Here is a 27,302-nt window from a genome sequence, read left to right as displayed (position 1 = left end):
TGTCTGTCGATATCACACTTCAAACTATGCTGAGAAATTCATTTTGGTCTTTCAACTACTTCTTGAGTCGTTTCCGTAATCTTTTTTGTCTTTTTACACACCCTCCTTTCTCATAACAAGAGACGAGGTAAAAGAATAAGGAAAGTCGTAAGAAGAAGAAAAAGAATAATCCAAGCCTTTGGCACTACTTTTTATACATCCACGCCTTCGAAACCCAATTTTTTGGTAAGGCTCCAAGGGGTTTTGACTACTCTATTTTCATCTGTATCCCACACTCTATTTTATTTCTTATTTTCTTTTTCTTAAGTTCTTTCTTATTTCACTACAACTCATCCCACACGGTCTTCCGTCCCCTTTTACAACGGCAATTTCACCCTTTCACCCCATTTTATCCCTCGCCTTCTCGCCTCTTCCTACACGTTTAGGATTGAGGCCATTTTTAAATTGGCAGTTGTTTACAAGCAATGTATTCTATTTTATTACACATGTTTTTTCATTTCAATGTTTGAGAATTTCGCGAGAAGAGCGAAAATTACTCTACCCCTCCCCCCATTTTGTGCGTGTTGCTAATGCTGAGTGTGTATCGTTTTTTTTTAATGTGTAAGAACTGTTTCGTTCATTAATTCATTCCTTGACCATGTTTTTTTTTTCTTTAAATTTAATTTTCTTATCAATTATTTATATTATTTAACTTTTGTTTCTTTATTTTAAAATAATTATAACGTTCATTCAATTATAAAATCGGCAGTTCAGCAAGTCTCCCGACAATTTTCTCGTCGCGGCGGTTTTAATCATTATCCCTATAGTCTTTTTTAAAATTTTTTTTAAGAAACCCGGTTTTTACAAAAATACGGCACGATAATTGGCACTTTCGCTCCCCACCACCGCGTCCTGTCGTCGTCCTTAGTCTTTAAAAATCCTTTATCTGATCCACAAGATGATAAAAGAACGATGGACGGCAACGACGCAGTCGTTTTACTTGATTTGTATCCCGCGAACGTGCCGTTCTCAAAGTTTAATGTTTTTACACAATTTTGCACGACTCACCGAATTCTCCTCTACTTCTTCCCTTTCTTCTTGCATTTTTCATCTTTTCGTGCATTTTTGAGCGCAAGGAGCGACGACAGTCGACGATATTTCAACAATATTTTATATTTTTTATATTTTTATTGCTCGCACCCGAGTATAATAAATATTGAGGCACGAGCGTGAGTTTATATGTAAAACCACGGCACGTTGGCCGCAAATAATCATCGACTAATCGTCCTCCTCAGGACCCATATTCATCAGCATCATCCTCCTCTGAGCGATTTTACTGTACATGATGTCAATTGGCTTTGTTGTGTCATACAAACTCGGTGCTTGGAAAATTATGCATATGGTACCAACGACACAAGCTATTGTAAAAATCCAGAGGAAAATTCTGTCAAGGACCATTGCTACGTATTTCCAGTCTTCTTCAACCTGGAACAATATCATAAACATCATTTTATTAAAGTATTTCAGTTTATACTGGCAACAAAAAAACATTCAATGCTATCAACTTTTTCTGTCATCATATTTTTACCGTAGTGTACAAAAGTTTTTGTGAACTTGCTGATCAATTTTTTATTATTATTATTTTATTATTCTTTGCCATTGAAAAACATGATTTATTCATCACGAATTCTGCATGTTCATAACACTCCTTGCTTTGTTTTTAATTATAGAAGAAATAAATGTCATGTAATAAATCATTATAATTACGGTGCATTTTAATGACAAAGAATAAATTCAAATAACTTTAAGGCAAGTATTTTTCGGGGACGCATTTGGAGTCATATTGATGATTATTATCGAAAAAATTCATGGATAATGATCGAACTGGTGAATAAAATTTGCATACGCTGCACTTACAACTCTCTAAAAATGAAGCAGTGAAAAAAATAAAACGCACTTCAAATTCAGTAAACATTCATTGATTTTGCATTGTAAATTAAACTACTGACGGAATCAGTTGTATTATATTTACTGATTTTGCAGTGTACTCCATTATTTCCACTGGTTCATATTTAGAGAGAAAGTTATTAACTTCCCAGTAGGAAGTTATTGTAATGGGTCCGATTTTGCAAATCCCGAGAGAATAACAAATGACATCGACGTGGGACTAATTGCATAATAAATGTTTAAGAATCATACGATTATTTGGTTTTATTATTTTATTACTATACTGTACATTGTAAATTCCAGTTTTCCAAAATGCATCGTTTTAATGCGGATAAGTGTGTTAAATATGACGTCACCCATTTGATTAACATTGTAGTCACTTTTAACGCTGATCTAAGTGTGTAAAAAGTGACTATAACGTGAATCAAATGAGTGACGTCGTTTTAAAACACTTTAAGTGTTTTAAATTAAAACACTACGTTCTGCAGTGACTACTTTAGCAAAAAGCCATTTTTTCAACTAATGGTTGTCAATTTAATAAAGTTTAATTATCATTCTAATTAATACCTAACCAGATGTTCTCTCATTTAGAAGCGCTTCATCATGGAAATATCCAATCTTCTGACTTCCCTATTGAAAAAACTATAAATTATTACAACCAGCTTTCCGCTCCCCTAATTCTATTGTTATACTAATCTCAAGAATATAGATGTGGTATGATAGAAAAATTCTAAAGGACGTTATTGAACGAAAGAAACTCTAATAACCCAAGGACTCGGTTGGCTGAAGACAGGAAAAACTTGATAATCAAGATTAGCAGTCTATCAGTGGACCTAGACATCTGGGGAGAGTAAAGTTTATAAGAAGAGAAACAGATAGATCCAGTTAGTTCTTGGATGCTAACTGAAGTGCTTATTTGACAACGTTTTATGTCTTTCGTCTATAATTCCTCCTGCAAAACCGATTCTCAAAATAAATTATTGTATTCTACCTAAAATCCAAAAGCTGTATCCACATAACTACGAAAGGCCATTCAAATTTTTGAAACATGTGCTCGTGCTATGACATGTGACGAACAATTATAAGAACAATCCATAAAAATCTTGACTCGTAAGGAAAAATAAGACAATATCTGAATAGTCCTAGAGATATCTAGTCTTCTGGTAACTCGTTAGTTAGTGATTTAGCACACGAAAGTCTTTGTTACCAGTGATGTTATCTTTGTAGCATAATAATGAGTAAAAAAAAGAACTAGAGTGTTGTGTAACGAGCTTTTGAACTTTTTCATACTTCTCCTTCATTATTTATTTAAGAATATGCCGTTTTCAACAATGCATGAGGAACAAAACAAGACAAATTTTTAATAAAAGTCATTACTTGTTATTTTTTAATTAACAATATGTTTACTCTGCAAAAAAAATATAGATAATTGAATTTTTATTGAATATATAAAATAAAAAATAGGTCTGAGCACACTTTGTCTGTGCTTACACGACAAACTTCCCATTATTAATTGTTTATGACAAATTTAAATTGTTATAAAAAATACATAATTGTTGAAAATCATATCTCGTCATAAATAACATTATTTTGTTGAAGGCATCCAAATTTATGTGATGCACGTATTAGTTACTCAATAAATACAATTTTTAATTGTTTATAACAAATTCTTATTGTTTTAAACAATGCGTAATTGATGAAAATCGTATTTCGTTGTAAACAAGGATGTCTAGTCAATATCGACTCAATTTTTAAATGAAATTGTCATTCTTTCGGTTAAAAGTATTTTAAATAGTCAATAGTTTCTTCATTTATTCATTATTATTTTTTTTTGTTATAAAAAAAGGCTCGACTGAATTTGTTTAAATTTTTGTGGAGATACAATGAAAATTCAAATTTCAACAATCAACCCAACTACAATAACTTCCTAATAGGAAGTTAATAGTGAGATTTTTTTTTATATATATGAGTAACGATTAAAATATTTATTGAATAAAATTGAAATAGTAAAAAAACATTTATGTATCAAAATGTTGGACGCTACAGTGAGGTCACTTTTTTCCTGACTTATCGCAAGATCAGACGCTCAAAGCAAGAGACAAGAATTAGTGGAATTTTTTCCCAAGGAAACAAAATCTGTTGCTACGATCTAATCCCTTCCTTGGCAAGAGAAGAAAAGGATCTTTGTATAGTCGACTTGCAGTAAAGTTGATCCAGTGGGGATGTCTTGGACTTTGCTAAGACGTTATCGGATCACCTTACGACCCAAGTAGATTTCCTTTGCGTGATGGTTGCTATGCAAGGTCTCTAAGGTGAAATTACAACTTCGCTAGAGCAAGTAACCTCAATAGAAGCTTTCAACGTTGAAAACTGCATCGAGTAAAGACAATGCAAATTACGTGACTACTCCAAAGACGCATGGGTAATCTAAAGGCCCAGTACAAGTCTTAGCGAAGAAGCAGAAGACCTGCTTGTGACTTGGCAATGCAAATTTAACCACGAGTTTGTAGCCATGGTATCATCATACTTTCCTACATGAGTTTTGGCAAAGAGCTGTTGCCGCAGTGCGTTTTACTCCTACTCTAGATACTCTGGCCATGTAATTTATTCGTCTATACATGCTATTCCGGTCCTTTAACCCCTAGGGGAACGGATGTAACGCTTCCGTGAATCTCTATCTTCGTGAACACTGCGACACTTCCGGTGAATCGAAAAAGTATTCTGGAGGATTTCCTCACTTTCCTTTCCTATTTCTTATATACTCAGAGCTTTTTTCTCTCAAGGATCCGCACACTGATTTGTGTCTTGCTCAAAAGAATTTCTCATGAGAATCGATAGCAATTCTTTGGAAAATTTTACTCCGCTTCAGTTGAAGAAATTTATCATACGAATTCTCCACATATTCGAAGAAAAAAAGAAATATTTTTTTATCACTTTCACAGACGGTCTAAAGCATTAAAAATTTTACCAAAATTTTTTGTTATTTATGTATTGGATAATTTATGGAACTTTCGCTAGCTCGAAAACTTCTCGAAGAGAAAAAAAAAGTTTCTTCAAAGTCTATAAATAAACTTGGAATTGATTGGTATTAACAGGAAGAATACCGACAGAGATAAATACCAAAGTCTAAATATAATCTACTTCTAAATCACAAAGTTACTTTATCCCTTATCACTCAACATTCTTCTTATCAAGTCAAAAGTTAACAGGTGGTAATGCTACATCTCATCATAATTGAATAGAAAAGCCACCACTGCAGGTTGAAGCAAAGCGTTGTATCAAAGGGCTTGTCAGACCAGAGAATTCAAAAAGATTGATGTGTGCTACCCACTTTATTCATCCATAAGACGATTTAAGCTCAGCCATTAGGGTTGCAAAGGTTTCCTGACTTTCTCTTTACCTCATACTCTGTCTCACTCACTTCGTCCGCCTTTAGAGCTATTCACGCTGAAACTATAAACTATGACGAATACTAACACTGCAGAACAACTTTAACTGGTCTAATAATACGTAAAAGTAGCTTTGAAGCTGAGCATGCTTGTCATCCTGATCGTGTCAAGAGGTTTTTGTCTATCGCTCTCAAATAATTGTAACTCAACAACCCAGAGGCGTCAGCAGAGGAGTAAAAGAAATGACGTATGCTACTTGATATGTGACCGTTTTATTTTAAGAGATTATTGAGAGGTATTGGAATAAAATTATTTTAAAATAGTAATGTGACTTATTGGAAGTTGAAGTATAGGACTAGAAATAGGCTGACTGCTATATTTTTAATACAATGATAGCACCAATGATAGGTTCAATGAAGAAAAAAGTACATAGGTCATAACAAATTGGATCCAGTAATGATATGAAATGTGCTGGGTCAAATCAGGAAACTAGACTGGCTATTGATCCAATCGAGTTTAATCAATAAGTGCCAACTGCTATCATAGTATTGTTCGATTCCAGTAATTTTGATGATAGTCTTATTTGATATTAAATTAAGTATCTCTGAAAAAATGAATATCTTTTTACCACAAACGAACTTGAATAGAAACATTATAAAGTAAGGCAAAATAACAAAGCATTTGAAATGTTTATTTTCAATGATAGAAAAGTCTCCATGACAGGAAAAGTGTCTAGTCAGCTCAAGTCTTAGTTAAAAACTCGAAGCAAACCAATTAGTCGTGCGTTGTTATAAATAAATCAGTTGATTATCAACGTGAACATTATACACATAATTATATGTTCATTAATTTAAGTTTTATATTGGTTACTGTTTGATGAATAGCTGATTAGTTAATCACTGGACATTCATGCATTAAACTTCTACTTGGAAGAGGAATAATTGTCAGAATTTTGCCATCTCTGGACCTTCAGAATTTATTCATAACTAGCCATTACTTTATATGTCATGCATGAACCATGGATGCAAATCAGAGCAATTCTTTATAAGTAAATTAAAGGAAAAAATATAAGAAAAAACTTACGCCTTCAAATTTATCCTTGTTTTTAGCATGTTGAGCAATAAATTTCGCATCCCCAATTGTCTTCTCGATTTCCCTAGTCAAGGGTCTCTCGAAGGTGGGACTGACGTCCTCTTGCATGTATCCAGGACTAGCTGGTGCAAACAGATCGTCATCAGCACTTGGCAGCGGAAGGGGTGGCAGAGGTTCATCGAATCTTGGAGCTACTGGGCCAGTTGTTGGTCCGTACCCGGATTGAGACCTCAATTGAATAGGAACTGGAGGAACTGGTGGTAATGCAGGTAAATCTCTGGCCTCGTAGTCTCCACCAAACCTTTTGCCGTACGGCTCGTATTTGTCAGTCTCATGAGGGGGGAACACGTCGGTAAGTATGAGCTCAGGTGTCTGGTCGTCATCATCATCATCATCACCATCATCATCATTGTCTTTGCTTGGCCTTTCAATAAACAAATACTTTGGTAACACTTCGATAAAGACCACGCGCACCCACTTGGACATACGATGCGTGACGGGCGATCGAAAATTCACATTTAACACAGCAATAGTCACTACGACCGATAGCGTCACAAGCACCATTGTAAACAGTAGATATTTGCCGAGAAGTGGCACCGTGAGCGACGTGGGCGGTATGATCTCGGCAAGGAGAAGAAAGAACACGGTGAGTGACAGGAGGATCGAAATTGACAGTGACACTTTCTCCCCGCTGTCACTCGGTAAGTAGAACACGAGGACTGAGAGAAATGATATTCCCACGCAGGGGATTATGAGGTTTACCGTGTAAAAGAGGGTCTTCCGGCGTAGGGTTATGTGGAACATTATGTCAGGATACGGCTCCTCACAACATATGTAAAATTTCTCATTCCTCACGGCAGGCACTTTTATTATGTCCCACTCGACGGAGATATAATAATCGGTCAGGTCGATTCCAATCTTTATTTCGTTGGAGTCTTCTGTCTGGTCCAGATGCCGAAGATCGACCTGAAAATCAAAGTCATCACATTTGAATAAATTTCACTTGTAAGAATTAAATTCATATTTTAGATATTCAATGCTAGTCTCTTAACATTATACAGATATTTCAACCCAGGACATTTAGAATCCTAGTCAATACACCATGTTATATTGTCCTAGTAGGGTATACCAGACCAGTAAAGCTATCATCTAGTTATGGCTGAGTACACAATCATTGCTCAATGATAACTTCATGCAAGTCTCAATGCTAGACCTATTGTATATTCCTGCTGGGGTGTTAGCGACACATTGCACAATGATCTTAACATAAAACCAATCTTGAAGCAGATATAACCATTTAGTTTCAGGTAGACTTAATGTTCAGAGAATTATCAGCACCAACCATCAAACTTGGATAAAGTTTCTCTAGTAAAAATGAAGCATTTTGGATATTTAACACCAGCATTTTAAAATTATAATCATCAAGAAAAGTGAAAAATTACATTTTCCTCTCAACTTCTTCTAGCTTTAAATTATTTAGAAGCACTTGCAGTGTTTGCAAAGTACATTGAACGAAAATATACATTATCTAAACATGGTACCTACTATCGCTACACTTGGTAGAAACGTCAAGGATTCTATACAGCTTGGATAATCGTCTACAAGGAGTCTTACCTACCAGCGATTTAGCTGAAAATATGAAATACATTATTCCAAACTCACTGAATAGTTATGTACTTGAACTATAGATTGAATCGATTTTATTCTCGACATTTTGAGATGATTTTCAACTCATAAGTCGACATGTGATAACTTCGACGTATGGAAATAGATATGGATGACAGTATATTATTCCACCAAAGATGACAGTGAAAAAATAGGTACTAGGGAGACGTCTCGTTCTTATCATAACCTTGCAAACCTATACTGGCTTGATAAGTTTATGATGTTAAGTAAAAAGTTAGCGATGATAAGTTACATATTACACTCAACATTTACAGCTATCGCTCATGAACTTTTGACCCCATTTTCAGCTTATCACCTCTTATTTTTATCTATTTTTAAAGAGAAAAAAATGGCTAAAAAAAGTGATAAAAATTCAACCTTAAAATGCTGAAGAGAGGCTGTGCTAAAGTGAGTTTTAAAAAAATTTCTAAAGAGTTATTATGACTTTATAGACTCTATAGTAGACATAATTCTTAAGTTTAGAACATTTCGATGATTTCATAGTATTTTATTTTCATTTATTATTCTAAAATTACACCATTAATTTTTTAGTAACTTAAATACATTTTTATAGCAATAAAAGAGAAATAAAAAATTGCTTTTAACTCTATTTTGAATCAATTATTTAATTTGATGAATTTAAAATGAAGAAATGTAAAGAAATTGAATAAAAAAGGGTAAATAGATTGCATGTGCTAAACCAATATCTTGAAAAAACCATAACTTGTTGTAGTCATTGATTTCAGAATTTAAAAAAGCTCCGAGTACCTGGAGCGAGACAAAAGACTCTGAGTATAATCTAGAAACTTTCGAAGGGTCGAATATTCATGGGATACGTCATACCTTTTACGCCAACTATCCTATAAAGGGGATGAGAAAAGATCCTTTGTCCTCTTCGGTGGGCCTCTGCCACGAATGCATAATTGAACTCTCGATTTAGTTGCATATTTCATCGTTTGAAAACAGAGTTACGAACCATCGAGGTCATAGAGTGCTTGCAAAAGAGAACGTTGCCTCTTTTATTCACTTTGTGTCAACGTCATTTTACTTTGTGTACCTTCTGAAGTATTTTTCTTCAAATTGTCTAGACTCCTTGGAGCATTAAAAAGGATCTAAGAACTTGCAGTATATTTTAGAGGGAAAAAAAATAATATTTTAATTTTATTTCTAAAGTAGCAAGAGCTGAGTCTAGAAAAATAGACAGTAAAAAAAAAATTTTTTGTTGATTCAAACTATGCTAAGTGACAGCTTCCAAATTTTTTCACATGAAAGTTTCATTGTTTTTTGTTGCAAATAAATTCTCAACTTCTTTTAGGTAAATATTTTATTTATATTTAATCAGCATATTGACACAGTTTTTTAGCTCGAAACATTAAATTTAAGTTGATACTTCAGAGTATTCCTTCAAGGTATAAATTTTTTTCTTGAATAATTAGAAATGAAGGATATGTAAAATTTTTTTTTGATCATTAAATGATTTAAATAATTACGAGAAATATTTATCTTGAAGGGACGTTTTTTATTTAAATGCAAAGAGAAGAAAATTAATTCAGGTAACAAAAAAAATTTCGTTGCAAGTGAAACATTTATCTGAGTCTCTCTAGAAAAAAGTTGACAAGGAACTGAAAGAAATTTAAATTTAAAAAAATACCTTTCTCCCAATTAAAATAATTAGCAATAATTATGCACGAGAATAAAGTATATGATCTTATAAAAATTATGACAATTAAGTGATGCAAGAAAATACTTCTTTCCCTTCTACTTGTAAAATATATGCTTCTGTTTAAAACTAATTGAATATTCCTTGTAAAAATTGTACGAAAAAAAACTCAAATATCAAGAAAACAATGAGGTCACTTTACACGTGCTTAAAATTGACCTACTTTTCCTCCCTAGTTATAAAATATACCATTTTCCCCACTAGTGAAATAAAGCTCTGTTATTAAAAAGCATCACAAATTATTCCTACAACTGTTTGAATTTTTATTAGGTTAAATGGAATGTGGTGCATTGTTGAATAAATTATAGAGTAAACTGTAATGGAACCATTCTCTATAAAATGCAGAAAAATTTAAATAAAAATATTAGCGTACTGTGTAATCAATACTTTTCTGAATACTTAAGTTTTGTTTTACTTGTAAATACTTTTTATTGAAGAAAAATACCAGTATCGGTGTCTACAAATTCACTGTATTATTCGCTAACCAGATGTTAGACATTCTCCGCACAAATGGCCACACATCAAAGGAAATCATAAAAAGAAATCGAACAAAGGATTTTTATTCAGTTGAAGACACGTTTCGACTTATAAGCAGTGAATATGATGCTCCTTTTCGATGTCGGTAATACCCGAGGAATTGAGTTAGCCACTTGACAGAATAATCAGAAAATGTTAGAATTTAAGATGAAACTGAATCACGATCATGAAGACATCAAAGTTAATACAGGCTACAAAAAAAGTGAATTCTATTACGTCTGACCATTGTTTGGAGCAAAAGATAGGAGATTGCGTGACCACATATTGTTATATTATTTTACGAGGATGGTTGAACATTGTACAAAGAGAAAATGACGTAAGAAGGAAATGAAAAGAAGAGGGCAAGGTGCTTTTCAGAATTTATCCTCGCTAGTGCACCCGTAAAACTCTCGGACAGGCGGATTTGTCTGCCAAGAGCAAATCCGCCTTCGCGAAGAAGCTCTTAGAGATACAGAAGAACATGAAGAGAAAAACGAGTTGAGATCTCTCTTTTGCAAGAGTGGTTGTAACAAGAATGCAACCGATGAATCATGTACATTGTATCGACAATATTTTTCCTGGCTCGCAATAAGAAATGGCTTTTTTCTCACTACTCTTGTCATTCTTCTTTCACTCTATTTCCTCTTATGTGCACAGGAAAAAAACTCCAATGCATTTTCTCCATTTACATTTCCAATTGATTGCTAATCTAGACTACTTTGTTCATCAACATCTCCTCGCTTTTATTAATAAATCACTAAATGCACTCTAATTAATTAAAAGTCAGTTTAATTTATGCTATTAATTTCTCATCATATCATTGTCAGTGAACCGAGTTTATTTAGAACAAATATATTTTTGAAATTCAATCATATTTTACGTATTGGAATCGTGGTTCATTAAAATGAAGATAAAAATAATTTATAACTGTTTTCATGTCAATAGTATCTTTATAGATTTTGTCTCTCTGAAAAGTGGTCAGCGCCCTCTGAGAGGAAAAGTAATATCTCTTCTATTTCTTCTGTCACTACTGTTTTGTTTGATGGAACTCTTACTACTACTACTACTTTCGTAAGTGTGTACTTCTCTAACGGTATATATGTTTCGTTCTTTGTCTAGAAATATATATGTATGCATGAAACCAAAAGTATGGATTCTATAAATAGTGAGCAGCAGGCATGAATAATATTACACGTGGTTACACCACTGTAAATTCATACGTGCTAAAATAACTTCTATAAAGCGTATTCTGTATTTCATTGCTATACACAAACTATAGAAGTCTTGAAGTTATTTTTAACTTTAAAGTGTGATATTTTGTTATAATTGGCTCATGGTAAGTAACATTCAAATGAGTATTATTCTAAGACTTCCCAAGTAGGTTGGAATAATATGAATAAAATGTCATTAATGTAAAATTTCTGTGAACACAGTATAGATTTTAACAAGTTTGGGAGTTCGTGTAGAATAACTATAAGACACTATAGCAAATGTGTAAGTAGACAGCAGCGCTGTCCAGTCGAACTAATGGTGTGTACGGGAAATATATGGTACAAGGTGATTAAGGAGGTTCTTGCACGACTAATAGAATAGTATAAAAAAAACCTTTGCTGAAATTTAATTTAAATATAAATGATAATAGTTGATATTAAATAAAACTTGACAATTACAATTGGTTTATTACAAAATTATGAAACTTTTAGTCGTTTTGTTTACAATAATTTTTCTGTGCCTATTAGGTATAGTATTTAACCTAACTTTTTACTCAATTTTATGCGTTCATTATTGTTAAACTAAACGGTGAAATCTATTGAAAAAGTGAACTTGATTTCTTTAATTATTAACTACCACTTTTAAAATTTTTATAAAGTAATTTTTACTTTTGTTAAATGCACGAACCTCTTGAAGTGCAGAAAATGTTTCTTTTAGTTTTTTTTACAATAATTTATTGTACATCCCAAAGAAATATTAACTCTTTTTAATGTTCCTTAAATTATTATTTTCACTATTTCATTTTTAGAGACGAAAATGCAAAAATAAAATTCTGAATTCTCATCTGCATCTTACAGTAGACTAACGTTGGTCGAATGCCTGCATGCTTGCACCAGACTTCAACGACAATTTTACTTACGACTGCTCCTAAGAAACATAGCAGACGTACGTAAAACTGATGTTAATAACGTACATAGGCACTGGTTACTAGGATATAATATAACCTGATTTCCCCCAAATTCTGGTTACCTGCTGTGATTATCACTTTATTGAGTGAAGATATTGACTTAAATAAATAAGAAAAAGTGGGGATTATTTCCTCACTGTACGCAGCGCCCACTATCTTTTCGTTAGCTTTCATTTTTGTCTAGAATTAGGCATTGTCGTTCTGCGTTTATTAATGTTTTACACTTTGTATACCAATTTACCATTAAATACACATTATGTGTTTAACATACAAGGTATACATTTCAAGAATTCATCTTAGCTTTATTTCATATTCGTTCTCACAAGTTGTATTTGTACCATTATCAATTCAGTGATCAATAATCAATTAGTTTTCAGGAATAATAGCCTTAAAAAATCCATTGTAAAGTGATAAAGTGTATGGTGAATATTCTAATCAATAAAACTTGAAAGCTGAAACTATTATTTTTAGAAGCCATTGTATGTTTTATTGCTACCATACTGAACCTGAAAATGCATCGTACATATTTCACATAATCTATAGAAGATTGTAGACTGCAGCATACATATGAAAAATGAGTATATAACTTTTATATAAAAGTCAAAAATGATGTTGTTAATTTTTCAAGCCATTCCTACATGTTTTTTATTGTCCCGCAGCCACGTATTGTCTATGATTATTTGTTTATTTATTTATATCTTTTTTTTTCTCCAATGATGACTTCTAATAAGTACTCTTCTTCTTTTGTTTGAAAATGTATTGTTAATTAACGAATCGATAATTAATTATTTAATGTAACGAATAAAGAACTAAGAGCCTTTGAAACCATTTTTCCATTATTTTCACGTATGAACATATGTAGTTATTTATTTACATAAGCCAATTGAAGTTTGTTTATTTTCATCTTTGCATAGAATACAGTTTTGACAACAAAATTCGATTGCTTGTTAAAGATAAACATACACACTCACATGATTTGAAAACGTAATTTTTCTGTTACGTTTTTTCTTTGTACAAATCCTGGTTTTATTGAAATAACGAAAATAAAAAAGCAATCAACAACTCTTAATTGACTTGGAAAAATGATATTTACCGTATAACCATCGTACGTCCATGATCCAAACTTCATGAAGCACGTTTGCTCGTCGAAGGGAAAATACTCGACGTTTATTTCACAAAAAGACTTGTAGATAGCTGGTGGTTTCCACTTCACCTTACCAGTGTGATGCAGGATCGCTTTAGTCATTATCGTCACCTCGTAGTTGCCATCCGCACTGTAAACAATGCAAATACATTAATAGAACATCAATTGTTACACTTATTTAAGTAGTTCGAATCAATATTTGTGATGGCCTATATTATTACCATTACAATCAATTGAATATTTTATTATACAATAATCTGAATTGCAAATAATTTCTGCTACTAAATGATTCTAGTACAAAAATTGTTTGAAGGATAAATTTGATATTGATAAAAAAATCCTCTGCTAAATATAAATAAATTTTATTTGTAACTATTCAATACAAATTAGCGAATGACCTTCGAGTAAGCAAAAATTTGACTTTCTACGGTAGAAAGTATATAATATTACTAGGGAGAAAAAATGACATTTATGCCCGTACAAAATTCTCCTGACACTTAAAGATAAGGGTTCAAATTTGTCGTAGTCAATAGTCTTATTGATATATATTTTTTAATGAGTATATCACTGCAAATCCCAAGATTTTACAAACGTGTTAAAATAATACGCATAAAGTGTGTTCAATGTAAAATGTTCGTAAACAAACTACACATAATTTGTGGGCACTTTTTATGCACTTCATAGTATGTGAAAAATCTATAGTTTGTTTACGGTCTTTAATATTGAAAAGGCTTAGCGTGTTGAAAGGGTCTACAAGAATAACACACTTGGATTTGCAGTGTATTTTTAATTTCTTTAATCGTTCATTTAATCAAGAATCTGACTTCGAATTGTGTATAAATAATACATGTGATGGACAGCTCAAGAAATCAATAATATCCCAAGCAGTAAACAACGATAGGTGCAAATAATTAAATTCTGACCTTAATCTGATTAGTGGTCACTGATCAGATCATGTTAAAGACTACCAAACTAATTTTCTTTCAGATATTTTACTTACAACACATGCCGTATGCTGTTTATAAATTTGTTCAATATTTCTTTTGTAAATTATTGTAATAAATCATTCGCAAAGAATTTAAACTAAGGTTTTTTAAATAATATTAATAATAATCATTAATCATTTTAAAAATGAAATAATTGGAATTCAGCATGTGTAAAGCAGTCTTTAATTGGCAAGAATATGAAATAAAAGGTGGCAATTTAGGTACACCAGTTGTATCCAGTCTCCCCATTTTTGAATATCCATTGGAAAACTTAGCATCAATTTTTTGAATTCGAAATTTTGTCATATTTTGACCTTTTGGTTTTCTTTTGTAAACGACATCTGAAAGAAAAAAGATCTACATAGAGTTTAAACCAATTTAGTTGAACCATGTTATTAATGACCAAAAAATTGTGAAATAAATTGAATATTGAACAATTTCAACCTATGAAATGATCAATATCACTTTAAATCCAAGTGCATTCTTGTTGAACACCGAAATGTGTTAAGTACAACGTCATCCATTTGATTAACATTGTAGTCACTTTTTACACAATTAAAAATCTATTCAAAGTGAGTGCAATGTTAATTAAATGGCCCGTGTAAAAAACACTTATTTCGGAGATGTGCCACCGGATTTTAAAATTTTAATGCCGCCGCTAAGTCTGTCTGTCTGTCTGCGCAAATCTCCGAAATGGCTCATTCGATTACAACTGAATTTTGTACACATGTAGAAGGCATACGTAGACAAAATTTTTCGTTGGAAGAGCTCAAATATATTGAATAGATCCCATTATTTATTGTTTATAACAAATTCAATTGTTATGCACATTTTTCATAAACAAGAAGTAGCCTATAACCTTTCCGACAACGTCTTCTACATGTGTGCAAAATTTGGTTACAATCGGATAAGCCGTTTCAGAGATTTGCGTGGACAGACAGACAGACACCAGGAATTTATATAGCAGTATAGACAATAATAAAAGTGCACAAGTGGCCGGATCATTACGAGCAATATTTACAATTGTACCGGGTTCTCAACAATGTTCCACTGGATCCGCGTAGCATGTGTCCCAACGCTATGCATTAAAAAGTACATTAATGATGGATTAAAATAGATTTAAGGATAAATTAAAGATTATTTAGGTTATTTAAGTAAAAACAAACAGTAGAGCCGTAATAAAAGCAGTTTAATTGAAGTAATAAATCCATGCTTTCCCCGTCCGAAGGACGGAAATTGAGTACCTCGCCTCTTTGGGCATAACTCTGGGAAATTATAACTCTACTCTCTTCACGACGGCATTTCCCGGAACGCGTATACCTGCACCTAGAACAGGCACAGGGATACACGTAACAAGCCCGAGGCCTTACAACATACCACTACGAGTCCGACCTCAATTGGCCAGTTGTACCTAAGCCTACATGTCATATTTTGACTTTGCAGCCCCAGGCACAGGGCTTGGAATTTGGCCTCCCGTAGTACCAACTTTATCCGCTTTGGTCGGCGGTCGCTAACACGTCTCGCGCTCGGCGTGTTCGACGTGCCCACATTCAGACTACCATATAGGGCAATACGAAAATGGGGCACGACGAACTATAATCTGCCCCCGTTGTTACGCGACATATCTTAAGAACAGAAACATCTATGTAACCCCGGGAGCCTAATTGAAGTAATAAAGCAGAAAAAATATGATTGGCCAACAAAAGATAGTGGGAGATAAAACTGAGCAAATTATTGGAATTTGCAAAATGTCGCTGATTAGCTGATGAAAAAGAGAAGGGATGAGCTGGATTTTGCTATAAGTAGTCCGTATTGTCTTTCTGATCAACCGGCGCTCTTCTAAGGATCTGATGACAGGTGGAGTAGTCGGGTCTAGGTGCCTGATCCAAATTTCCAGTATTGAAAATACTTCTCTTACCCTGGTCTAGGATTGATGCTTTTATTACGGCTTTACTGCTTATTTTTCCTTAAATAACCTAAATAATCTTTAATTTAGCCTTAAATCTAATTTAATCTGAAGTTACGTGATTTATCTCCAAGCCAGTAGAAACGCTTTATCAATTATCTATCGCTGAGCCAATCGAACTGTCGATACGAGATATCATACCATCGATACGTGGTGTAACGCCGAGCCAATCAAAACGCTTGCTTGATTCTATTTCTTAACATTTATTACAGCTCACAAGTTAATCAGCTCACCCTGAGATACTCTAGGAGCAAACAACTTCCAGAGAGAAGGCCTCAAACTTGTCTGATCTGCCGAGGAGCTATAACTCCTCCACGGACTTAATAGAGAGCTTCAACTCACGATTGCTACCTAAAATCAGGAGCACCAACTACTAGTCAGAAGGCTACAATTCTCTGTGATGATTCCTTGCTTTGGATAGCTACAGCTCTCCAGGAAGCTACAAGGCTACATCCCTTTAGCCACAGCTACCACTCTGATCTGTATAAGAACTACAACTCTCGTTGGTCTTTTCAGTTTAACACTTCGGAGACAAGTGTGTTAATTGCAGAAAAATCGGCATTAAATTCAGCGCATTTTTCTCTATAAAATGAGCCTGGTCTCAATTTGTGCCACGAAATTTCGTAGTAACCCTGTTTTTTGCTGCACATTGACTGGACTGGATGTTAAATTTCCTGACGAGAATCTTTCGTCTGTTCCAGAAAAATGGCAGATACATATGTAAGTCTGCTGTCAGTTTTACGTTGATTTGGCTGCTAGGGGACCGTTCCTCCTCGCAATGAAATCTTCATACTCAAAACTCAACACATTTCATTAAATATGATATAAAAAATTTTGGGTAAACTTCTGATTAGGTGTCACCTCCAAATTGAATAAAGCTTCAAGCATTTGTTGACTTTGATGGGACATGAAAAACCAATACGGGATTTTTGGCGGAAATGCTTCAGATCATTTTTATGGAGGTTTAAAGATTTTACTATTTTTAGCCATTTATTTATAGGGTTCACACTCGAAAAGGGTGAAATTTGGACAATATATTGACCTTAACAACACAAAAATTACACCCCAATGGCCATCGAAATTGAATATTGTTAATAGACTACATCAATATTAATAAAATGATGTTGTAAATAATTATACAAAATATTTGACCACGTATTGATTATAGCAATTGCAATTTGTTATTAACCAGTAAGAATTTTTTTTATATTATTCGATTTTACCAAAAATATTAGGAGGACTTTCTAATGGAAAGTTTATCGTGTAGGCATGAAGTCTTATTCTATAGACGCATCATTACTCCTTGTACGAAAACAAACTACTGATCTGTTGTGACAACAAAACCATTTTTGCCTCTTATTGTTACTATTCGTAATGATTGTCATAATTCAAAAATATTATTTCATGTCATTCCGGCCGCGGTCGTTGTGGTAAAAAAATCGAGACGGACATGCAGCAGTTTATCTCGCGAAATATTCGCGGGAGGTCTCTACCATTTTTATAGCTCGTGCGAAAACGAGCATAAGGCGCGCGATATATCAACGAGAACAAGTAAAAGCGGAAAATAAAAAAAAAGCCGGTTGAATCGGTCGAAAGTTGGAAAATTTAGCGGCGTCGCCTTGAAGGCGCGGGTGTCGGGGGTTCATACTCCCTTAAAGCCCGTAGATTTAGTCTGCCATAGCTGTGACCCTAGAGTGGGATCGGGTGTGTCACATGGAAAGGGATGCGGCTGGCTGGCTGGTTGCCGACGGGAGTTCAGGATCGATATAGAACACGAATGTGGTACGATAGGACTCCTCTTCGTTTTACCTTCCTTCCTAATCATCGCTATTTTTTGTCCATATTTTCCGATAATATAAACACATGAAATCAAATTCCAATCTTCTCTCCTACTATCGATCCATTACTTCCACAAAAAAAAAGATCAAATTGTTCAAGAAATTGATTTCAAACTTTTTCAACACTTGTATCTTTCAAATCTTTTTATGTCAACAAATAATTGATTGATTTTTGTCATGACTTTTTTCGGTGGTATTTTTATAGAACTATTAAGTTGAGACTAAGTGAATTTGATGCGGAAATTATTGGTGATTCGTGGAAATTCTAGATATTCATTCTGACGTAGTTAATTAATTTGATTTGAAAGACTTCAACTGGTGGAGAGAACGAAGAGCGACATATCTGTCGAGAACGACGACCATCCGATCCATTAATAACCCGACCCTCGTGGGTGAAACTTGAAATATTTATCAGCTCGCGCCCTAGTCACAAGGCACAATCAAACTAACCCTCATTTATGCAAGTAGACACTCCAAGTACTTGTATTATACGAGAAAAATATTATCTATGTACATTTTTTGTTGCTTACACAAAATGACAAAAAATAGTTGTGACAACTAAAATATACTGTTATTGTTATTACTTGAAAGGGCAATGTACGTCTGAGACCACAATACAATGCATACTTTTTTTAATTTTCTATCTGAAAGTATACTAATGGATTTACGGTCGTAAATACTAAAGCACAAAAACTTGATTGCAAAATGTTATTATCAATTTCGTCACCCATGTTAGAGGGAATTGTGCTGAAAGATTTTACGAATGGCTTTTAATGCTTTCAACGAATTAATGATTATTATTATTATTATTATTTCTATTAAAGAAGGTTCTTTCACGATTCATACATCGTACAGTGTAGAGAAAACATATGTCGAATTGAAATTTTCAGATAAATGGAAATAATTATATCTTAAATCAAAGTACTACTACACTCGTGTCATCATGCCCTCCAGTTTTTGAAGGTTATACATACAATTCCCCTATACCCTTTTACATCAAACTGAGATGGCATCAATAACGTCGAGTAAACACTGCAAATCCAAGTGTATTTTTCTTGTAAATATTTTTTATTTATTGAACCTGTTCAATGTTAAATGTTGTAAACAAACTATAGATCTACAAAACATGTATAGATTGTTTATAGACATTTTACATTGAACACACTTTTTGTGTATTATTCTAACTCGTTTGTGAAATCTTGGATTTTTAATGTTCGTTTGTGGATTAAAAGACTAATAAAATCAAATAATATAAGTTCGTATCACTACAAATCCAAGTGTGTAGAAACTAAACACTTTAAGTGTTTACACACTGATAGAAGGGTTTTGTAATAGTTACTAAATGATATTTTAGCCGGCAAAAACAAGATTTTGTTACTATTAACGTATATTTTGTAATATTACATGAGGTTTAATTATAGTTACAAAATTAATGTTATAGTTAATAAATCGTTTGTAACTGTTAAAAAAGTTTTTGTAATAGTTACAAAATATTTAGTAACAGTTACCAAATCACGTTTAGCAGCGCCATCTATCCCCAAATGATTAAAATTATGATATTTATTAGTTAATCATAGGTTATTTTTATAGGTTATCAATTTAAAATAATGTTACCTCAAATGTGATAGAATATTACAAAGATTTTAATAAATTTAAATAAATTCTTTGTTCATTCTTTTTATTTATTTATTACAATTCAATATTTATTCACATAACCTCTTATCCTTGATACATTAATTTCACTAGTAAAAATGCAATAATGCGGGTTAAAATATTAATTTTATTGACTACATTATATTCTTTAACAGTTACAAAGATTTAGTAACTATCACCAAATATCATTTATAGACTAACAAGCCATATTTAATACTTACAAAATGATTTTGTAACTATTACCAAATATTTGTAATAGTTACTAAATCTTTGTAACTGTTACAAAACTCTTCTATCAGTGCAGTGTTGAATATCATAAACAAACTATAGCGTTTTGGTAACGCCAAGAAATATTTCAAATTTATCTACAAAACTGCTATATTTTATTTCTGGAATTCAACATTGAAAATGCTGAGGTAGTTAATTATTAAACACTTTAAGTGTTTTATTACTATACACTACAATTTGTCTGGATTTTAAGTGATTGCTATAAAAAAATAATTAAAATTAAAACCTAAAAATTTGGTAGGATAACCGGAAGCTAGTAGTATCAGGAGTAAGTGATACCATTTTAAGTACTCGGTGACTTTTGAATATTTTGTTTTAAATTTACACTTTATCTGTTCTCCGTATCGGGGCGCAATAAAAAGTTGTGAGGAGGTGGAAAATTTTTGCGAAGTAACATAACAAAATTGAGTTCATAAAATTTGATTCCAAGTTCCTAAAATGTCTTTTTGAAATGAGTTTGTAACAAATCCATTATAATGAACATTTTCTTTTTCGATTTAAAACAAATATTTGTGATAGGTATTTATTTCTCCATATAATTCCATACTTTCAAGAGTTATAAAAAGCTTCTACCAACTAATAAAACAGTTTAGTTCAGCAGGGGTAATAAAAATTATTTTATCGATTTTAATAAAATGTAAGAAGGAAAAAATAATTTTAAAGGATAATTTGATTTGTGGTTTATTAAAGTCAAAAGCTGTATCGCAGATCGATGATTGGTTGGAGTATTTATAAGAACTTTTGCAAGTAAGGAAAATCAATGTAAAGGCATTTCGCTATGCAGAAGCATTGTGGCGCCATAGACAGAAGATACAACAAGAAATGGTGATAGTGAAAAGGAGTGTCTATTGTCTTGTATATCATACGGTAGACGCGAGTTTTGAATAAAACTTTGATCATCAAACATCAACCAACTGTATTGTTTATCAGTAACATGCATAAATATTTATTATCCATTTGTTTGTTTATAACTCATTTGAATTTTGATGAAAATATGGAAATTACAAAAATATTCGAAGTATATTACACTATTGAGTAAAAATTGTCTGGCAATCCAATGATACATGACAAATAATGAATAAAGACGGAAAGATTGATATTTTTGTTATTTTGTGGATTGAAAACCAATATTTTTAGTAATTAAAACACTATGAAATACAAATGATGCAAATAATAACGAAAATATGCAGAGAAATATAGTTTCAAGAGTGGTTCAATTTTACAATCATCGGCAATTGAAAATATTTCTTTTGAAGCCGAAAATTATTCCCAATTGCCGAATAATAGATGGAACTAATCAAAAAACTTCTTCGGTACAAGAAGTGTTCTGTCAAAAAAGTGAAGATAACTTGAAACACAATCATAACATAATTTAGAGACTGTTGACACTGCAAATCCAAGTGTTGAATTGGTGTTTACAAATAAAGCACCAGAGTGTTTTACTTCTAAACAGGAAAATGTTTAATGGTAGAAGGTGTTTACTTTGAAATCGGAAGAAGTGATTAATGAATAAAATGTAATCACTAGAGTATTGTATTCTTAAATACTTAAAGTGTTTAACATAAATTAAACAGTTAAAGTGTTTACCAAATAATTGTAACCTAAGTACAAAACGGTAGAAGTGTTTAAAAGTAAATTATTCATTCATCCATTAAACATTTGGGATAGTAAACACTTATGGATAAATAAACACTTTGAACGTTTTACGATATTTATTCATCCCTTTATCAATATAAGTTACGTATACAATTAGAATTTGTTACAAATATACATAATAAGAATCATACATTTGTCAAAAATTATTTCAACCTAAGAATTCGCATCTTTTAAAATTAATTAGCGGAATAAACCATGCATTCTTAACTTGAAATTTTGAAAGAGGATGTGGAAATATCAAATTTTCTACATTTAAAATATTTATTGTCTTATCTGTAGATTCTTTAACTTCGTATGCATTTAATCTATGATCATAATAGACCGTTTCAAGTAATGTAACAATAAGGAAATAGCTATTGTTTATAATACTTATGTCACAAACTTCCCCAAAGATTGGCATTGAGTCCTCATCATTTTCAAGCAGAACAATCGTCTTGTTTTGATAAACTACTTCATGAATGATAATTTTAGGTGATCGCATATATTGATAAGTATTTCTTGCCGATTCATGACAGAATTATTCAAAAGTTCGACATAAGGTGAATCTTTTAGAAAAATAATTGGACCAGCAGTTACCCTATCACCTTCGTATAAAAATTTTTTAGGCGACTGTCCGGGATATGTGATTAGTTGAGTGCAAAGACGAGCTTGCTGCCGAGTACACATTGTATACGGCATATTTTTGAAATTTCTCACAATTGACACAAGTAATTTATAATATGCATGAACCGACTCAAATCGAAACCACCATTGCTGCCTACCAGGGCCAAATAATTTCATATATCTTGGGACATGTGTTAAAAAATGAAACTTAGGAACAATACAATTTGGGTAGAGTAAAATGAAGCGTGCCAAGAATACTTCAATCACTCTACTTAATAAATCAATTGATTTTTCAGTTACTGTATATGCAAGGGATAAGTTCATTATTTGCAATACTAAAATGAAGCAATCATGTCGTTCCAAAATATTAACATCTTCAGTGTTGGAAATCCATTCTTCAACTAAGAATGGTAATATATGTGATAGAACAATCATTTAAGCTGCACTTTGTCGAAGAGGTTTATCAGGAGCAAAATCATCTAGTTGTATAATACCAAGTTTATCCCTGCTTAAATGTCCATAATCAAATGATAACAATTTTTAATTAAATTTTTCTAAAGAAAAAATTTTTTTTTCTTGTATGCAGAACCATTAAATAATCTACACGTGATTTCTGTCACTCCTTCAATCAGAATATGCATACAATCTTAAGGTAAACATTGGGTTATGTCAAAAGAAGGAATCCTCATCAATGGACTTCTGCTGTTAACTCCGTAAGTCTTCTGCCAGAACTCTCGAGCTCCCATTGTAAGACTTGGATCTTCGATTGCGCTCAAATGATTGTTATGATTGAGAAGATTACGCAATGTAAGGTTGTTTTCATTGACGTGATTTTTTATATCCATTTTAACAATCATACACGAGCGACATGGACGATTTGCCGCAACTGATTCCTTGAAGCCACCTATGAGTGCAGCAGCTGGAGTGTCACCAGAAAAAAACAGTAATGACCCCTTGTAATTTTTGACTGAATTATTTAAGGAAATATCAACACCCATAGTCTGTAGTTCGATGATTCCATCAATAAATGGTTTCAAAATTTTTTCCAGAGCTGGTGGCTCCTTTAAAAATTTAGTTTTCACGATTGCTAACAATTGGATAGCATTCTGCGATGATCTTAATTCCGGCTCAATATTTGCTAAAGTCCAGTAAAACATAGATAATTTTTGGATTTTTGCACTGGAACTAGACGGGTTAGTAATTCCCAAATCATCGTAGTAGAGAATGATAGCCAAAGAATTTGGGTTATCTCGAAAAAATTGATTATCTTGATAAAAACTTCTATCTAAAACTGTTCTATAAGTACCATCGATAAAAAAATAAAGCTGAGTACTGTGTTGTATGATAATCTTTTAATTTCAAAATTATTTCCATGAAATAGTATATTGTTAACCATGGGAACAAAAGAGGACATTTTTTACCTGCAAGTGTTTTTGTGAACCAAACGATATGCAAGGACGGTAAACACCCAGGTAAAAATGTCCTACTTTTTTCCTTTGGTTAACAATACTGATCTTAATCATATCGTCGCCGAAAGTTAACATTTTCCTTAATTTTCAGATTAGAAAGCTGACAGCGTTTGGCTGTGTGTGAAAAGTGTCAAAAAAAATTACTATAGTTCGTTTATGGCTTTATATGTTATAGATCTGTAAGAATTAGCGTTTTCAGGCATGAACATTCACTGCACGGTCAGGTAACCGAATAATCCTGAATTTATACGAATACAGTCATTAATAAACGAAGTTGGTCAGACCAAGTTATACAGTGTTTTGTTTACAGTATTTTTTTATTGTCACAAGCATGTAAATTAGATATTGATCGATTATGAAAGTATCATTATTTTATTTATTTACACATTTCATTACAAAAGTAATTTGGTATTAATCTATTGTCTACAATTTAGAAAAGCGACGATTACTGGCATTCGATTTTGGACTTCGGGCGTAATCGGCAATGATCGCTCACCTCACCGTGCGGAGAGTTTTTTTTATCGAAAACGCCAAATTTTGAACATTTGACGGGATTTTGAATTTGCAGTAGACTGATTCAAATTTAATTACAAATAATTATTTGTGTTACAAACTCAAAATAGAACCTTCTTCAACATTTCGGTATTTGCGCTAATCAGCCCGACATCTTTGATCGCGCTTTAGCCTTTTTCTGAGGGAAGAAAGATTCTTGGAATAAGAATAATTGTTTATATACTTCACTTTATCTATTCATAAACTTTACATTATTAATCTCTTTATGTAATTCAACAAATATATGTTACTTCTACACGTGTAGCCTTTGGCGCTTTGTTCGCCTACTTCTAGGCTGTACTTGAAATCTTTAAATTTGGCGCCCGAATTCTCGGAGCCGCCACAGAGCGATGGCCGCTGCGCCACCTATGTTAAAGACAATACAACGTTGCCATTTGTCTTTATCTCACCAATGTTCCTATATTATCAGCTGACTAGCCAGTTGTACGACTTGGCAACTTAGTAAGGAAAATTCCAGCAATAATTGTCATCGCAGAGTAAGCATGACACTGTATTTCATACATCTATTCAAGTAACGATTGACTTTTTATTACTTGAAGAACTATACTGAAGAATGGTAAGTAGTATGACGAAAGAATTTCCAAAGTTTAATGTAACTATTTACTACCAATTCGTTTTTATTTTAAGTTCTGCTATAAAATCGCTGCTGCACTTAAAGCGCGAGTAACGAAAGATTAAAACATAAAAATCCATCGAGATTTGAATGAGTTCATTTTTAATTTAAAACTCTACCAATATTTTTGTGATTACTTTGATAAGTAATATATTCGTACGTATGTATGATAAATTAATAAAACCATCTTTATTGAAAATTTCGAATAAAAATCCGGACATATTGATTTCAAGTATTTCAATGACAAAATTGAACAATTACTCTCCAATTAGCAAGAAATTCACTGCAAATCCAAGGTGTATTACTGTAAACTTATCTACACATGTTCAATGTTAACAAACTATAGATTTTAACACGCCTTGAAGTGTGTTAGAAATGACTACAAAGTTCTATAGTTTGTGTATAGTAATTAAACATTGAACATGCTCAAAGTGTGTTAAAATAACACACTTTTGATTTACAGTGTTTTAGTCGAATAAATGACTTATTGTGAAAGAATATATTTTTTCTAGACCGAATTAGCGAAAAGTAGGTAATTATGCCAAAATTCATTGTCAGATACTTTGCTTTCAATTATTCGTCTTGACTGGAGATACATTGTTCCTGTAGTCAATAAAATCGAATATCATTGAATATTGATACAAAAAAAAACGTCTGGGGATGATGAAAAGATTGCAATGTATTGAGGAAAAACTCGGGGAATAGTCAGTGGGTTGAAAGCCCAGCTAAAAGAGGGACTAAAAGCGAATGTCGAGGCCGTCGATCTTTGAATCACACATACATTTATTCGTGAAGGTGGATATACACATACATAAATATAACGATATATACATAGTGAGCCAAGCAAAAACATTGGCGAGCAAAATGCACCTCCGCAATTCCGGTGTTTCCCTTTTCGCTACCCCCCATCGTCACTCTAGCTCACTTGCGCACGCATATAAACGAAGTTAACTCATGTATATATACATCTATAGGCGTATAGTATATAAACTTAGACAACCACAGTAGGCATATAGAAAGAAGTGGAAAGGATAAAGGTAAAGAGAAAAAGAGTTTCACTGCGTGTTTTCGTAATGCCACCCGCCTGTTAAGCTTTCCATCGCTTCAAAGTTTACCGGAATATGTTGTGTTGGATAAAAAGAAAACGTGAAAAAAGGTAAAGCAAGCTGGACTATGTAAAACATTGCGATCCACGTCGAACTGATCTCACTAGAAATGGTAGTGGTAGAGCTTTAAGACAAAAATTCTTTCTCTTTATTTGAGAAACTTTTCAACATCACAAAACTAACGTTCATACTTTTTATTTCTCATTTTTATCATCTCTATTATTTTTTCTATGCATGAATATTCTCTATTTTCATAATTATGAAATATATTTCAAGTATTTTTACCTCAACTACATTTTTATTTTGATTTTTACAACCGTTGGGTAAATTCTTTTTTTTTTTTTTTCTAATTCTCCAATTTTTTCAATTCTCACTTAATATTAATTTGCTTCTTATTACGATGAAAAAAAAAAATTTCCTCTCTTTTATCAAGTATTTTTCATAATCCGCTTATATAAAGCTCAAGTGAACGAACAAGCAAGTTGTTTAACCTTTGGGGATTGAGCTTAAAATTTCCCACATTAATTAATTGAACGTTTTCTTCGGTGAAATGAAATTGATGTCAAATAATATTTGAAGAAACAGAATAAATATATCATCAGTTAAAAATTGGATAAAGTGGATTAATTGAATCTCATGATTTCATACCAACTTAAACGTAGAAAAAATAATATTTAGATAATATCTTTCATTCATAAATGAGTTTATGAAAAAAAGAAGTTGAAAAGAAAGCACGATTTAATTTTATATTCGTCGTAGTTTAATTTGTGAAAGTGTAGCTTTCATATTCACTTTAACGTTGGAAAGTAAAATAAAAAAAAGTGACACGTTTGAGGCAACTGAAAGTTGATGATGATAACGCGCGGTTTTGTTTGAGCATGCGCACATAAAACACAGAAGTTCGATATTGAACACCGCGT

At 32.5% G+C, this 27,302-nt stretch overlaps 1 protein-coding gene across 1 annotated transcript in view; it reads right to left on the bottom strand.

The window, feature by feature from the left end:
* Positions 1-552: 552 nt before the first annotated feature.
* The window catches only part of nAChRalpha1 (nicotinic acetylcholine receptor alpha1), a 154,121-nt gene continuing 127,371 nt past the window's right edge, over positions 553-27,302 (bottom strand). The window contains exons 5-7 of the mRNA XM_035079209.1: positions 13,581-13,761; positions 6,399-7,373; positions 553-1,464 (exon numbers count right to left, since the gene is read on the bottom strand). Coding sequence (XP_034935100.1) covers positions 1,258-1,464; positions 6,399-7,373; positions 13,581-13,761 — 1,363 coding nt within the window. The 3' untranslated portion in view covers positions 553-1,257. The remainder of the gene's footprint in view (positions 1,465-6,398; positions 7,374-13,580; positions 13,762-27,302) is intronic.

This window comes from Chelonus insularis, unplaced genomic scaffold (genome assembly GCF_013357705.1).
Source record: "Chelonus insularis isolate UGA/USDA-ARS -01 unplaced genomic scaffold, ASM1335770v1 contig_23_pilon, whole genome shotgun sequence".
In the NCBI taxonomy this organism is placed as follows: Eukaryota; Metazoa; Arthropoda; class Insecta; order Hymenoptera; family Braconidae; genus Chelonus; species Chelonus insularis.
The sequence above is the reverse complement of the archived record's forward strand: the minus strand, read 5'-3'. Positions and strand labels throughout refer to the sequence as shown.